Here is a 15,661-nt window from a genome sequence, read left to right as displayed (position 1 = left end):
ACGTCTCGAATTCTCCCCTCTCATGACCGCGCGAATCGGCTTTTTGCTACTTCGCGAAAGCGAAAAAATCGCGCCGAATCGAAAAGAGGACTTAGCGTCTCGCGATTAACTTAAAATATGATTTCGCAAACTTCGATCCCTTCGATCTCGATAAAAAGCGGAAGTTTCTTCCGATTAAAGAAGTTTTCAAATCTCACGTGTGAATGAATATTACACTATTAATGAAAAACTTGCAGCAGTTTATGGATATCTCGAATGCAACGAACACAAAAATAAAATATAAAAGTAGATATGGGCCACTATGGTGCGTCAAAACAAACCCCCACCACTCGGCCCCTGGCGCCGTGGGCGTGGCCAGGTGAAGTGGAGGGAGGCGTTCTGATTGGTGGAAACAATGCCCCACCTCCCGAAGTCTCGATTTTGATTGGCTTGCACCATAGTGGCCCAGAGTTTGATTGGCTTGCACCATAGTGGTCCAGAGTTTGATTGGCTCGCACCATAGTGGCCCAGAGCTGCGATTGATCGACGCCGGCTGTGTCGCCGTTTTATCAAATTTTTATTTCCCTACCTCCGCGGTACTAGACTCGAAGAAGCAATCCTCCTCCCACTCCAGCCCTGGCCCACCTGTATAGGGTTCCGAGTCAAATTCCCGTTACCTAGCTCTTAGTCGCTCTCGCTACGTCTTGGCAGAACGAACCCCCCCACCTACCGACTTTCGGAGGGTAGCCGGCGGTATACCATATGTCTCGAGGAAACAATCCTTACCTCCCCACTCCGTCTCGGGGCCCGCTATGGAATATCGAAACAAGCCCCCTCCGCTCGAACGGTTCATGACGCACTCGGAAAAAGAGACAAAGCATCTCAGTAGGAGACAATAATTATTATAATTATTATAATTATTATAATTAGACTACATTGCACTACAGAGGTAAAAAGATGAACATGCGAATGATTGAACGCGAGGCGGGGGTGTTATAAAGGAAGAAGGGAAAAGTTAAAAGTATTAAACACGAATTAAGATAAAAAATTTTTACATTTATTAATATTTTTCAAAACCAGCCATTTTTTAATAAAATTTTTGCTTATTATTAATATACAGAAATATATACAAAGAAGAATTATATTTATATTGTTATAAATTTTACATTTTTCTTATGCTACTTACAATATTTATAATTCTATTTTTTAAAATAAAATCGGAAAATGCGCGACTTTTATTTAAAAAAGAAAAAGTCACCCAAGAAATAAGAATATTGTTATACCGACACATATCCGTATGGTAGCGAATATCTGCTATTGATGAATCTACGCTTTACTAATACCGGCGCACATATTTTTGTTTCACTTCGCGTAACAATTTCATGAAACGCCGTACGTCGAATCGCATTAAAGCGTAGATTTATCGAAGTTTCGTTATTTTCTTCTTCTTCGTTTTCCTGTGTGTCTTTTTCTCTCGCTAATAGTAGCTTTTTTATAGCATTAAAATTAATTCGTCGCGAGTTCTCGTAATTGAGAGTAATACCCTTAACTTTACAAGTTTCGTGAGTATTACCCTCCGGTGTTCGCACGATGTAGGCGTAAAATTTCGGGCCCCCGGACACGAACGCCTCGATATAGCTACCGCGGCCGTAGCTTTCGAGTTCATCCGTCATGTCGCCTAGAAAATTTCCCGTAGGCGGCATGTATTCGTTCGAATCACCGGTGCTTATAAAAATACACGAATCCGTATCGTAATATAATACACGACGATCTAAACGTTCTAGGTACTCGTACAATTTTAAACGCGCTAGTGCAGTCGTATACGCTGCTATCACGACGTTTGTTATCGGCGAGGGAACGAGAGCCTCTTGTCGCAGTCGCCACGAAACATACATTACCTCGTCATTCACGGGTAATATGTCGGTTATCTCGTATTCGGCGCTCGTTAGTAATGTCGCGAAACGTTGTTGTGTTTTTACGATTTCGGTAGTCGGCAAATTGGATCGTTGGCCGAATTTTCCCCAGAATGAATTTAAGCATAGTTTCGCAACCGAGCGTAAACCAGGATTCCGCGCGATGTTTCGCTTATCAAGAACGATACCCTCAGTTTTTTCATATTCCCTCAAGTATCGCTCTTTTGCCTCATCGTCGTTTTCCCCGCATTCGCTCGGCCAACCACTGGCTTCCTGTTTAAGCTGTAAAAACGTATTAATATATTCGGCGAACAATCCACCTTGCCGCGACGCGCGATCGTATTGACTAACTCTATATTGCCAAATTTCGCTTACCGACGTTACGAGATAACCTTTCTCGACGGCCTTGCGTAATTCGCAGGTTACCCAGGTACCCTCGAATTCACGCTCGCTATCATTATGAGTGCACGGTGTCTGAGAAAATGTTTCGCAGCAACTACGACATAACGCGAAGAGTAATTTTCCTCGTACGCGATGCGGAAGTACGGGGTGAAATAAATCACGAGGAGGGAGTACTCTACAGCGTATGAGGCCTTCGAGCGAGTCGAAATTATAATTCGGTGACCTTCCGACTAACGCGCTACATTCATCGCCGACGTAAATTTCCGGATGACCGATCGGAAAAGCGCCCGTCTTCAATACAAACGGGTATAATGAGCATACGTCGACGTAGCGTATTTTTTCCGTATCTGTGACTTCGTATTGAGTTGCGATATTTCCCGTACGCCCACCGAAAAACGCGTCGCGAGGATCGAGCGGTGGTGTTTCTACCATCGGATGGTTCGCGAGAAAATCATACATTACGCGATTGTCGCGCATTTCTTGGTCGAAGGCGCACTCCCACTTTTCCGACACTATGTATCCCCGCTGACGAAGGCGCCATGAAACTGCGAGAGTTCGTTCATATCGCGAATTTAATGTATCTCCGCGATCCTCCCCCGACGAAAGCGCTTTATCGCGATTTACAGGGAAACAAGTTGAACATCCGTGCCAAAAGCAACCGTGAAATTGCAACACGTGACGCTGCGTCTTTCCCGCAACAGACGTTTCGAAATAACCATCGACGAGCGTACCCTCGATCGTGCGATATTCCCGCGCACGCCCCGCGTGATTTATACGGCGGTCGAGTTCGCGCTCCATCCATATCAGCCATTGTAAGGCTTTACGCGAATGATTGCTCGCGCATCTGTATCCCCCCGTAGGAATAATGCCTATCGTATCGGCTTGCAAAAAGTTTTTCCGGAAAACCGTCATGCAGGTCGAAGCAATAGTTGTACATTCCTCGAACGGGCATACATTTCCGCGATCTAGGAAAATTTTTCTAAACGCTACGCACGCTCGTCGAAGAATATCAACATCGTTACGACAATAGCGCACTATCTCGCGTTGGAAGTCGAACACGGTATTTTTTTCCCTCATTTCGGTATGCCATGTGAGAAAGCGTTCGCGCTCTTGCGATTTCATGTTATCCGGAGAATAATATTGTACATCGGGTAACGGTCCGACGTACGTTTGATTTTCGATAGTATTAAATAAATGCGGAAAAATGCCCTTATCCTCAGTATCCTTTAGCCCGAAAGCCTTAGATAATTCAGATAAGCGCATCGGCATATAATTAACGCTATCGATGAATTTTGTATGTCCCGCGGTTAAAAGAATAATTTTTGTGCCGTTTAAAATTACTTTCGGTTCAATATCCCTACAATTTTCCACGATATATTTCAAAATAAATTGCGCGTCGAACGCTTTCGCATTATGCGCTATACAAATTATGTGTTTAAAATATTTTACCGGACGCGTAACGAAATCTACAAACTGTTTAACCGGATCGCGTTGAAATACGAACTCTCGCACTCCGCACCAACGGCACCACACGGGCATGTTATTTTCCCCCACGCATGCTTCACAAATCTGTTGCGCGATGCATAGCGTCGGAATATGTTTTTTTATATTTCCCGTTCCTTCGACCGTCTCGTCCTGCCGCGTTTCGAAATCGTAAAATACGAAAGCCACACGTCCCTTTCCGCGTTCATATGCACGTTCGTTCTTTTCCGCGTTATCACATATGTTCCGTGCTTCTTCTTCTCTCGTGCTAGATATATCTACCTCATCCGGTACCATCGCTGATGAAGATGGCCCGGCAGAGGAAATATCGACACGTTGTCGAAGAGGTTGCATATAACACATATGATTGCGCGGTTGTTGTGAACGGCATAATTTGCAATAAGAAACGCCGCATTCGTGTTTTAAATTCGATTTAACGATACGCCCGCAACTATCGCAAAATCGCACGATGCTACAAACATTAGCGCGTGTTCTACCGTCGTACGATTTCTCGCTACGATGACGCTCGAAACACCTTGCACCGTAAAATAGCCGATTGCACGCGTCGCATTTTATTTCGGCGTAAGTGGAATCGCACGGTGGTGCGGATAAGCATCGCGGGCATTTATTTAAGCACCGGTGACTATTGGGTCTATCGTTTCGGAAGCCTACATTACACGCTACGCAATAATCGCGAGTACCAGCGGCGGCTTTTAAATTTAAAATAGGATTATAATGTCGCGAATCCTCGTAATACATGATATTTAATCGCCGCGAGGACTCGCGTCCGAGAGAAGCGAGTATTTCGGCACCGTCATACATCGGTTTTTCGCCGCGACCGAAAGTATTAAAATTATACACAATAATCGCGATATTGTCGGCGGCGAAATAACGCTGGAAACGTTCGATTTCACGAATTCCACAACCCTCTTCCGGTATTGCGACACCGGCATTTCTCGTTAATTGCAATGCACATTCGCGTTGTAACGAAGAATGCTGATATCTTATTGCGTTCCATTTCTCATGCAGCTCACCCGTACGGATATTACCGCGCTCGCTATAAGTTTGAGCTACTACGAGAGCTCGAGGGAAGCACAGGTTATCGGAATTATTAATTTCGACTATCGAACGTTTCGCGACATCCTCCCGTGTTAACGTGACGCGACCGCGACCCGAAGGCATCGAGACATTATAAACCCGTATGTTAAATTGGTCGGCGATATCGAGACCATCGGCGCTCTGTGCTAACGAACTCACAAGTCTCCAAATGTCCTCGTAACTCAAATCACGCGCCGGACGAAAAGATATACCCGCAGGACCATGCGATAAATTCGGCGAATCAAACGATAATCCTACGTAATCGCCCGGTTCACATGAATTTAACGCATACGCGTGAATTTCGCGAAACGCGTTTTCTAACGAGTGATATATATCGTTGCCTTCAGTCAACGGACGTATCGCGAAACTCGCTTCTCTACCGATTACCCGGAATCTTCTAAATTGTCGCGCATTTTCCGATATTAAATTTACAAAATTAAAATTATTATTTCCGACCTGTTGGTGAAGTTGTTGCTGCTGCTGCTGATGTTGCTGTTGTTGTTGTTGCTGTTGTTGTTGTTGCTGTTGCTGCTGGTACTCATGCTCCTCCTCCTTGTCCTCTTCACCCTCCTCGGTCTCGGATGAAATATTTTCCGAGCGGGGTAACTCGGCTACCTCCCCCTCAGTCTCATCCTCTTCCGCTTCTTCTTCCTCATTGGTGTGGGAGAGCGCAGAATTTTGTTGGCCGTCAACACCACCTCCGTATTGTACTGTTAAAAAACCGTATAAATTATAAATACTATTTTTTTTATTTTTATTATTTTAATATTTTTATACTCGAATGTAATCCGTACTATAAATATTATAATACAACGAAATAATCTCACCTTTTTAGCAATATTTGTTGTTTTTTATTCCGCTACTAATATTCTGGGGAATAGCTAATCCCCCAGCGACGAGTTTCTAAAGAAAAATTAAGAATTTGGATTAAATTCGAGCATAAAAATATATCGAGAAATAAATTATTAAAGTTACCTTCTCTGGAGGGAGCGTATATATTTTCCTCTTCTTCCTCTCTCACAGTCTCTTCTTCTTCTTCTTCTTCTTCTTCCAGCACTATCACTTCTTCCTCTTCCTGCACTTCTTCTTCTTCTTCCCCACTCTCTTCTGGCTCTTCTTCGTTAATCTCCACTCTCCCGCGCTCCTCCATCTCTCGCGGAAATTCTAATAATATTTCAAGATTCGAATATTTAATATTATAGAAACAAAATTTAAAACAGTTCTAAAATTATTTTTATATTTGAATTTTCGTTTTAGCCTATTTTTTACATAATCATCATCTTTACCCGGCGAGAACACTTCGCTATCAGGGCTACTGATTGCATATGTGATGTCGTCAGCGTTCATGTTTTCCTCGTCGTCGTCGTCGTCGTCAAGAACGACAACGGGAATCGCCGGATTTTCCTCGAGTAATCGCGGTCTTCCTGAAATGTAGAATATTTTTTATTAGTATTGATTATTTTTATTACTACCGAACATTCTATCCGAGAAAAATTAGCACTCGTTTTCATTACGTGCAAAACTTACGCGAAGGACCTGCCTCGGGTTCTTCCTCTGCGCGGCGTCTACGTGAAGGTCGCACTATCGCTGTTCTCGCGAGATTATTGTTTCCTGTGATTAATTAGTAATTAAATATTTAACTTTATAATCGCGATTTTTCGTATTTTTTCTTTGAAAGCAAAAATAAATGAAATAAGTAAAATAATTACCCGTCGACTGGATCCTACTGTAGTTTTGAAGTAGGTAGGTTATATGTCCACCTACATCTTCCTCTTCTTCATATTTTTCATCTTCGCTCAAGGCTCTTCGTGCACTAATTATTTCGCCGGCAATATTTAGTAATTTCGCGTCGCCGTCGAAATGCCCCAATTTATATAAAATTGCAAGCAATGTATCGGAGCAGGCACACGCGAAATTCGAAAATACGCTGTAATTATGTTCACTTGTTTCCGTTAATTTGGAAATGTAGCTCGCGGAATTTATCTTTGGAGATAAACTCGCAGCCAACTTTGCACAACTCGATATCAAATTTTTATTACACGCCATTTTTTTTCTTAAAGGAATAACACGCGAGTGAAAATCGTACAAGTTTCCTCGGGCAAAGAAAATCTCGAAAATGCTTATATTCGGTTAAGCGTTGTCCATTTTATATATTTTCCTCCCCACTCAAAAAGGAAAATCAAACAAACCTTTATCAGCGCACGGAGAAGTCCATAAAAAATGTAGAAGTTTGAAATTTCTTGTAGTCGTATATACCGTATTGTAATTATATTTTTTACCGTAGCGCGAATAATCTATTTCATTTCTTATTTTGTTTTTCGAGAAAGCAACTGACGCTAAACATTTTGCTAATTACCTTAATTAAGTAATGGTTTACGCATATGATTTCTTAAAAACTAGGCGTAATAAAAAAAATTTGTAATTATTTTATTTGTCAAAGATTTTTATTTTGCGTCGACCATAGCTATTGCTCGAATATAATAAATTTTTAAAATTATTTGTTTCTTTATAAGAAAAAATACACGTTTAATGCTAATAATAATAATAATACACGACGTGTTGCTGCGTGTTCGCAGTAAAGGACAGAAGGAGATATCGGGAAATATGTTGAAAACGTAGTAAAAAGTACTCTGTGAATTTTTTTTTTAAGAAAAACTTGTTATGTTATTTATTATATTTTATCGATGTACATTTATTTATTGGTTTTCATAAAATTTTCGTTTTTGTAAAATCGCACGAGAAATTTCATTAAATTTAAGCGAAAGTATCTCTACAAATATAATGCTGAAATATACATCTAAAAATGTTAAATTATTAATTTGAGTTCGAACACTTTGTTCGATTTGTTCATAATTTCCTTTAATTGTGAGTTTTATAATTTCGCAATCTATGTACGATGAGGGAAGTTTTAATTCTATTTCGTTTATTATATAGTTAGCACATGTATTGACAGTATCAACGATATTAATTAATTGCGACAAATGCGTATCTATGCATTTTATAATATTTTCCAAGCCGAGGAAAGTAACTTTCTGCATCACGATAGCGGTGTTATAAGTTTTTCGTTTCTTCGACGGAGGTTGTTCTTCCTTACTCGCGGAATATTCGTTGGTTTCCTTGTATGCCACTAGAATAGCCCTCGAGCCATAAGCGCTGGTAAAGTTGATGGTGATATTGTTAATAATAATCGGATTTATTCCTCCCGTTCTTTTTTGATCGTCGTTCAAATACTGTCTCATATGTTCCATGCAGGATTGAAATTGCTGCCACGTGTCGGAGTCGAGACAAACCCCATCGGCATTATTGCTCGTTAATTTAACAATTGGAACAAAACAGTCTTCCTTCGTCGATTGCAATCCCACTTGTATCTTCTTAGTGAAGGATGAATTAAGTCCGTATGTTGTTGATAGCAACAAATGTCGGTTTCTTCCACCGTTGCCGATTTTATTGTCTCCATTTCCCGGCTCCTTAATATCGCAAATGTTCAAAAAACCCGGTCAAGAGACAGTAATCAGGACCCTAGAGAGTTAGAGTGGGGAGTCGAAAAGACTCACACTCGATAGAGGGCGTAGCGGGAGTTTTTGAGGCCCTTGCTTCGGGAAAAAAAAAGGAACATGGCGGCGACGACTCGAGTAGATACGTTGTCGCAACGCACGTGCATAGTTTTTAATCGAAACTATCAAGTGTTTTCTTTACTTTCGTGGACACTGGGTTCACATTAGATTCTGTGATTGTGATGGACATTGAATATCATTCTTTAGATCGAATATAAAGACACAGTAGTGTCATTCTTCCAAACAAAGACGAAAAGTCGCTTGCTTACATTAACACGCCGTCAGTAATCCTCATAGGGAGGAATCTCGATGCGATCACTATTTGAGTGATTGTTGTTCACGAGCTTCAATCAACAAATGGTTTGGCTATCGTAAGACTGTGCATAATAACATACAGTACACTGGTAACAAGCTTGTTCCACCTACATACACATACATATGTGTAGATCATTGGGATCATTGTGTCGTGGTCATTGGGACGAATACACACACACAAAGACGAAAGTCACAGGGACTCTTTGTCTTTTTTTGCTATATACCTAAAGGGACGTATGACCAAGTGATCCGTCGTTCTGCTCTTCTTCTATTACGGTGTCATAAGGACCACGTTTTATGATTATTGGAATCAGTCTTACCAAACGTTACGCATTAATTAAACGTCTATTATAATCTTTATCGACCAACGTTCATGATTCTTAGTCTTATTAAAAAGTCTATTTTTCTTGAGTATTACTTCTCCGGAGAGAAAACAAGAATATACTTTGAGATATAAATAACACAAGTCTCTTTCAATTAATAAGAATATATATTACAAGCTTCTTTTCTTTTTTTCTCTTTTTCATACGATTTTTCAAAATATATATTACGAGCTTCTTTTCTTTTTTTCTCTTTTTCATACGATTTTTCAAACATATTATTACTATTATTTACTACTAGTTTATAACCAAACTGTTTACAGCAATTAATTTTAATCTTTAATTTCAGGTATTATATTAGATTGAATAGCGAGTATATTTTATATTTTAATATTTCTTTGGACATTTGCTTCCATTTTTTGTATACTTAACATATAACTATAACGTAAATATTTTTCTCTCATATTAGAAACTACAGTTGTACACGTTCATACATATATACTTGTTAACCTGGTTTTCAATTATAACACATTGAATAAATATTACTTTTTCAATTTCTTTGTTTATGATACACATAAACGGCTTATTTTTCCTTTGTTGATTTTTTTTAGGTATATCTTGTGTTTTTCCTATTTGTTTTTTAATTTCTTTATTCTAAAATTGAACCTCCCATTTCAGATCTCGACATTTTCAAACAGCAAACATGCGAGGATTTCACAAAACTGGCTATTTCCGTCGTTCCAGCCATTACTATTAACCACTCGAAACAAACTCGAAAAATGTACTGTGCAAAAAATAATCACAACAACAACGTTAGCGTATTTGCGTAGAATTTTTCTTCTTCGCTCGAGACTTAACTTCTGTTAACGACGAAATTCGAATGAATACACGGTTTGCCCTCGCGCTTATATTACTGCTTCTCCCACCTAAAAAAAATCTAAGCAAAAAGAGTGGGGGGAAATAATATGGGCAGAAGTGAGCATAAATGCGTATTCAAACAAAATATTTTACAATAATCAAAGAAAAATACCGAGAAACTTCTAGAAACTTCTAAAAATTTTCTCTAAGCTATATCTCGAGTGATTCACCACGGGAAAAATATTTAGGGGATGTTTTATTAAGGAAGATTCGAATGATAAATTTATAGATATTACGGGCGGGGGTATATCTGAATGTTTAATTTAAAAAAAAATGTGAAATCTTATCAGATTTCTTAGTCGATACGGTATATATGCTGTTTCAGCATGAGAAAAAAATAGGTTGAGGATTTAGGATGAGGGTTTCGCTAGGGTAGATTCAAGGTGAGAATATTTTCCATATCTTCCTAAATTATTTGGAAACAGAATTGTTTTCTTAATCACTATTGCAAATATAGCGGGGTTATTTTAAAATGAAAACCATTGACGGTTATCTTAAGATGAGATTATTTTATTGAATGTCTCTAGTTTTTTAACGTGTGTTTAGGGTTTTAAGAATCTCTAGATATTATTATTATATCACGGGGGGATAGTGTTTGTCTGAGTCAGCTATCGGTTGATTCATAAAATACGAGTATGTACAGGTATTTTGTAATTTAGGCGATACATCGATTTAAAATATATTTTCCAGAATTTAAGCATTTTATTTTTACTATAAGCGTATATGGAGAATCAATTATAAGCTCATTAGCGTTGGTGCTCGCGAAAGTCGCCGATGCGAGCCTACCCTCGCGCGAATACGCTTACTCGCGGTCGCGCGTCGTGTATCATCTAATCAGCGGTGCTTTCCGCTCGCACGCGTAACAGAGAACGCTAGCGCGAGCACGTGGCCGGCGCGGATGGGGCCCCACGCGAATAAGCTTATTTTCTTCTTACATTCCTGTATAATATTCGAGGAGCATGCGCATTTTTTTCTTTCTTAGATTATTGTTGTTAAATATCGTCGTTTACTTTTTTATTTATGAGATTGTTCCTAAACGCGAAATCGATTATTTTGTGTAATGGACGTGCGCTGGAAACATCCTTGGACGTCGATCGTCTGCGGTCCTACGGGATGCGGGAAAACAATTTTCGTGAAAACATTTCTTCGACATTTATCCCGCATGTCCGATGTCCGATTCGAGAGAATTTTATTTTATTACGCCGAGTGGCAAGATGCGTATCAGTGCTTACATTGCGACACGGGAGAGAGAGAAGAAGAGAAAAGCGAGAGCAAATATAGCGATAATGCTTTAATAAAATCGAGGAAAAATATAATCGAATTTCGCGAAGGGTTACCGCGTCCGGAGGATTATTCTAACGATGCGCTTTCTCCGAAATTGGTGATAATCGACGATCTTATGAGGGAATCGTCTTCGTGCGACGCTATCGTGGATCTATTTACGAAAGGAAGTCATCATAAGAATCTCAGCGTTATACTCATTTCGCAAAATCTTTTCCATCAGGGACGTGGACAGCGCGACATATCTCTCAACGCGAATTATATAGTAGTTTTCAAAAATCCGCGCGATCGTGCGCAAATTCGTCATTTAGCGCGTCAGGTATATCCCGACGATCCAAAATTTATGGAAGAAGCGTACTACGACGCTACCTCGAAGCCGCATGGATATTTATTGCTCGATTTGAAACAATCGACTCCAGACGAATACCGATTTCGCACGTGTATCTTTTCGGAGGATACTCTACATTACGTCTACATACCACGTAAATCTGTCATTAGAGCTGGAAGCGTATAAAAGAAAGGTATTCGCAGCCGCGAGTTGTAGTTGTGCGATTACGACGCAATGGTGAAAAAAGCAGACCCTAACAAAACATCATCGACAGCGACAGCGAGGAATTTACCGAATAGCGCAATAAAGACTGCAAAACGTTGCATCGGAGAGAGGAACCTGTGTCTCTTAAAAACTCTATGCTATTTGAAAAAAAATCAAAGAGCGGCGTTCTTACGCGATGCCGACAATAAATTTGTAAAGTGTATTCAGGAGTGTATTTTCAATACGCTCGAAGGTAACGTACCGCTCGAATTTAGCGAAAAAAAGCGCTTGTCCAAGCATAAAACGACTTTACGGCGCATCGCGGCAAAGCGGGGTAATTTGAAGACTAAAAGAAAACTATTGGTACAACGCGGAGGATTTTTACCCTATATTATCGGTCCTATACTCGGAGCTTTATTATCACGGATTATCGGCGAGTGAAAAGAAATACAATTCTTTATATTCTTTGTGAGGAAAAATAATAATATTTGGAAAAGTATTAAAAATGGAAAAGGCTAAAAAAATGGTTTTAATTTCTACGGAAAATCTCGAAAAAATGCAACGAATGCAGCAGCAGCAGCAGCAAAATCAACAGTCGGAAAATGTTAATAATACGGAAAATGATAATAATAAATCTGTACGGACACCGGGAACCCCTTTATCGCGACTCGATGCGGAGATGTGTCGTATTCTCAATCTCTCGACTCCCGCCGATGAGGGTGAAAGATGGAAAATGTATAAAGAAGTACTTCAACGTTATCTTTACTTTGTTCGGGATGCAAAAAAGCGTTTTCGCAAAGATTCGCGTGGGGCTTTAAACGGCGACGCCGATGATAAAACTGAGCAAGACGAGGACATGTACTTGGAAGATGACGAAACCGAAGAATTTACGCGTACTTTAATTAGTAGCGTTGAAGATGGAGGAGGAGGTGACGCTAATAGTTTCGGAAAAAAGCGCGATCAATCGGCGGAAATGATTAAAAATATAATCGAAAGTGTGCCGAAAACTTATCGCTACAAAGCTCACACGCTATTGAAATATTTACTCGATGCTCCGTCGTCAAAGATCGGTTGGGATAGACAAGGACTCGTGACTATAAACGGTGCGGTTGTAACGGGTTCGAATATTAGCGATCTCATAAATGACGCGATACGCGAGAGAAAAACAGTAAAAGCAATCGGAAGAGTTCAGTTTGCGCGATTACTGCAGGACATAAACACACCTTCCAGTCTCATAGGAAATCGTAGTTTTTTACACGTAGGCAAAATAGCTCGTCGTATTAAAAGCAGCGAATTAGCAGCTGTTACTTCCACTCCGAAAACTCGTCGTTCACGTAGCAGGTTAAACGAGACGGTTGTATCCGAAGGAGATACGATATTTATATCTGCCGATGAGGATGAGGATGAGGCCGATAAAACATTAGCAAGTAAGGACGAGAATTCCCCGACGAAGAACGCAAGAGGTTTATTCGGTTGGAGCAAATTCTAATAAGATGGAACTCGAAAAATTATATTACGATCCTTCGCACTACGCGGGTTATTCAGCGACGGTCAATTTATCACGAGCGGCTAAGCCGAATTTCTCGCGTAACGATGTTGTCGACTGGCTTAAATCGCAAGACGCGTACACGCTGCATCGTCCAGTACGACGAAAATTTCCGCGTTTACATTATAACGTGACAAATATCGATGATTTATGGGAGGCTGATTTAATCGATCTTCGTAATCTTAAGAGTTATAACGACGGATATTCCTATCTACTGGTGGTTATCGATGTACTTAGCAAATTTGCTTGGGTAGAACCTTTGCGCGATAAAACTTCGGCGTGCGTGATAAAGGCCTTTCAGAACATATTCTCGAGAAACAAAAAACGTTTACCCGTTTACCTACAAACCGACAAAGGTAAAGAATTTATCGCGAGCGCTGTACAAAAATTCTTAAAAGAAAAAAACATCCGATTTCGTGTAGCGCGAAATCCCGATATCAAAGCAGCTATAGTCGAACGTTTCAATAGAACACTTAAGGAGAGGATGTGGTGCTATTTTACACATAAAAATACTCGCCGTTATATCGATATTTTGCAGGATATTGTTCACGCTTACAATCATACTCGTCATTCTAGCATTAAAATGCAACCAGCGATCGTTACGTTGGAAAATGCGCGTATTGCGCGAGAAAATATGAATCGACGTTGGAATATCAATGCCGAAGATGCTGAAGGAAGAAAAAATCGCGGGCGCAAACAAAAGTGTAAATACAGAGCGGGCGAGCTCGTACGCATTAGTAGAGCAAAAGCAGCGTTTGAGAAAGGATACGAGGCGGGATGGAGTGAAGAAATATTTCGAATTCATCGCGTTCTCGAATGGAGAAGACCTCCTGTATACGAACTAAGCGATTTACAGGGCGAGGTTATAGACGGGATTTTTTACGAGCAGGAATTAACGCAAGTTATTAAAGACTTACGAGAGGGAGAATTTATCGTAGACCACGTGATAAAAACCAAGGGACGGGGGGACAATAAACAATTACTAGTTAGTTGGCGGGGATATCCTTCTAAATTCGATTCTTGGATATCAGCCTCGAGTTTAATATCAAAATGAGAGGGGAAGAATTTCACATAATCCTCCCGAGTAATAGTAGCATGCGCTACTTTCCGGAAAATAAAACAACGTGTTTCACCACCGAATTACCTCAACGTATAGACTTAAGCGGTCGTTGGGAAGTAGCGCTCACGGAGATCCAGTTTCCGTGTAGCTTTTTACATATACGCCCTGGAGAAGGAACAATAAAATTTATCGATATTAATAAGAGCATCGATGCGTTTTCTCATGCGGATGTCGAAGTATCACCAGGCGTTTATTCAAGCGTACGCGATATTATAGAGACAATGAATGACGCGTGCAAACCCGTAAAAGCCCATGTCGTTTGGGAATTAAAAGCTGGTGGTAAAGTTGTTATGAGACTTTCCTGCAAAGAGAGGAAATGCGATATGGAACATCATGTGCATTTTTCCGACAAGCTTTGTCGTATGCTCGGTTTTGATTCACACTGTGGAAGTTCGAACGATCTATTACCGATCTACTACAATCCTGACATTCCTCCTTCTTCGAGCATTGCTTTTCCAAAATTTCCTTTTGTACTCACGGGTGACGACTATATAATAGCCGACATACCAGCTAGTTTGTTGCGAGGTATTCCAGACAAACTTTTCGTCTACTGCGACATTTGCGAACCTTATATTACGGGCGATGTACAATCGCCTCTTCTTCGAATAGTCGCGCACGATGCACGAAACGATTATCCGTTTGCATCCACTCAGATAAAGCATTTTTCGCCCGCGCAATACATCGCGCTGCGGCGAACGAGTTTCCGTACGATCGAAATAGATATAAGAGATCAGCTGGGGAAGAGCATACCATTCGAATTCGGAACGTTGACGGTAACTTTGCATTTTAGGTGTATCGATTAGATATTATAAAATACACGGAATCCGCGAAAGAGAAAAACGCATTTGACCGTTCATTATTATTATTATTATTATTAATGGACTATTACTCGGTATATCGCGACGAATTACAGAACGGAGGCGGTCGCGGCGGCGGAATCCCGCGAGTTTTCGTCGGATCGCCCTATCAGCGCGGTCACGGAATCGGCAGTTTTCTCGGGGGATTATTCAGACGCGTACTACCATATTTAGGTAAAGCCGCGCGAGCTGTGGGAAAAGAAGCTTTACGGGCTGGCGTTAATGTAATCGAAGACGTCGAAAACAATACGCCATTTAAGGTAGCGGCCAAACACCGTTTTGAAGAATCGCGAGACAAACTCAAGAGAAAAGCCAAAGAAAAAATAAATAGTCTAATGAAGGGT

General features: G+C 40.4%; 1 protein-coding gene across 1 annotated transcript; it reads right to left on the bottom strand.

Moving 5' to 3' along the window:
* Positions 1 to 1,256: 1,256 nt before the first annotated feature.
* LOC145970608 (uncharacterized) lies at positions 1,257 to 6,529 on the bottom strand. The gene is made up of 2 exons (XM_083097487.1): positions 5,850 to 6,529; positions 1,257 to 5,584 (listed from the first exon to the last, which is right to left on the bottom strand). The coding sequence occupies exons 1-2, from the start codon at positions 6,022 to 6,024 to the stop codon at positions 1,257 to 1,259; spliced, it is 4,503 nt and encodes a 1,500-aa protein (XP_082953613.1). The 5' UTR covers positions 6,025 to 6,529.
* Between the last annotated feature and the right edge of the window lie 9,132 nt (positions 6,530 to 15,661).

The sequence above is a fragment of the Camponotus vicinus genome, unplaced genomic scaffold, assembly GCF_025532165.1.
Source record: "Camponotus vicinus isolate PSW18456_S1 unplaced genomic scaffold, iyCamVici1.0 SCAF_4, whole genome shotgun sequence".
Lineage (NCBI taxonomy): Eukaryota > Metazoa > Arthropoda > Insecta > Hymenoptera > Formicidae > Camponotus > Camponotus vicinus.
Note: the sequence above shows the minus strand (reverse complement) of the source record. Positions and strands in the feature narration are given on the sequence as shown.

What these genes read in the sequence shown, in the direction of transcription:
- LOC145970608 (XM_083097487.1), bottom strand. Translation starts at nt 6,024, where the DNA reads ATGGAGGAGCGCGGGAGAGTGGAGATTAACGAAGAAGAGCCAGAAGAG. An exon ending in ATACGCTCCCTCCAGAGAAG is followed by an intron (nt 5,585 to 5,849) that starts GTAACTTTAATA and finishes GTTTTTTAACAG; the next exon opens with TACAATACGGAGGTGGTGTT.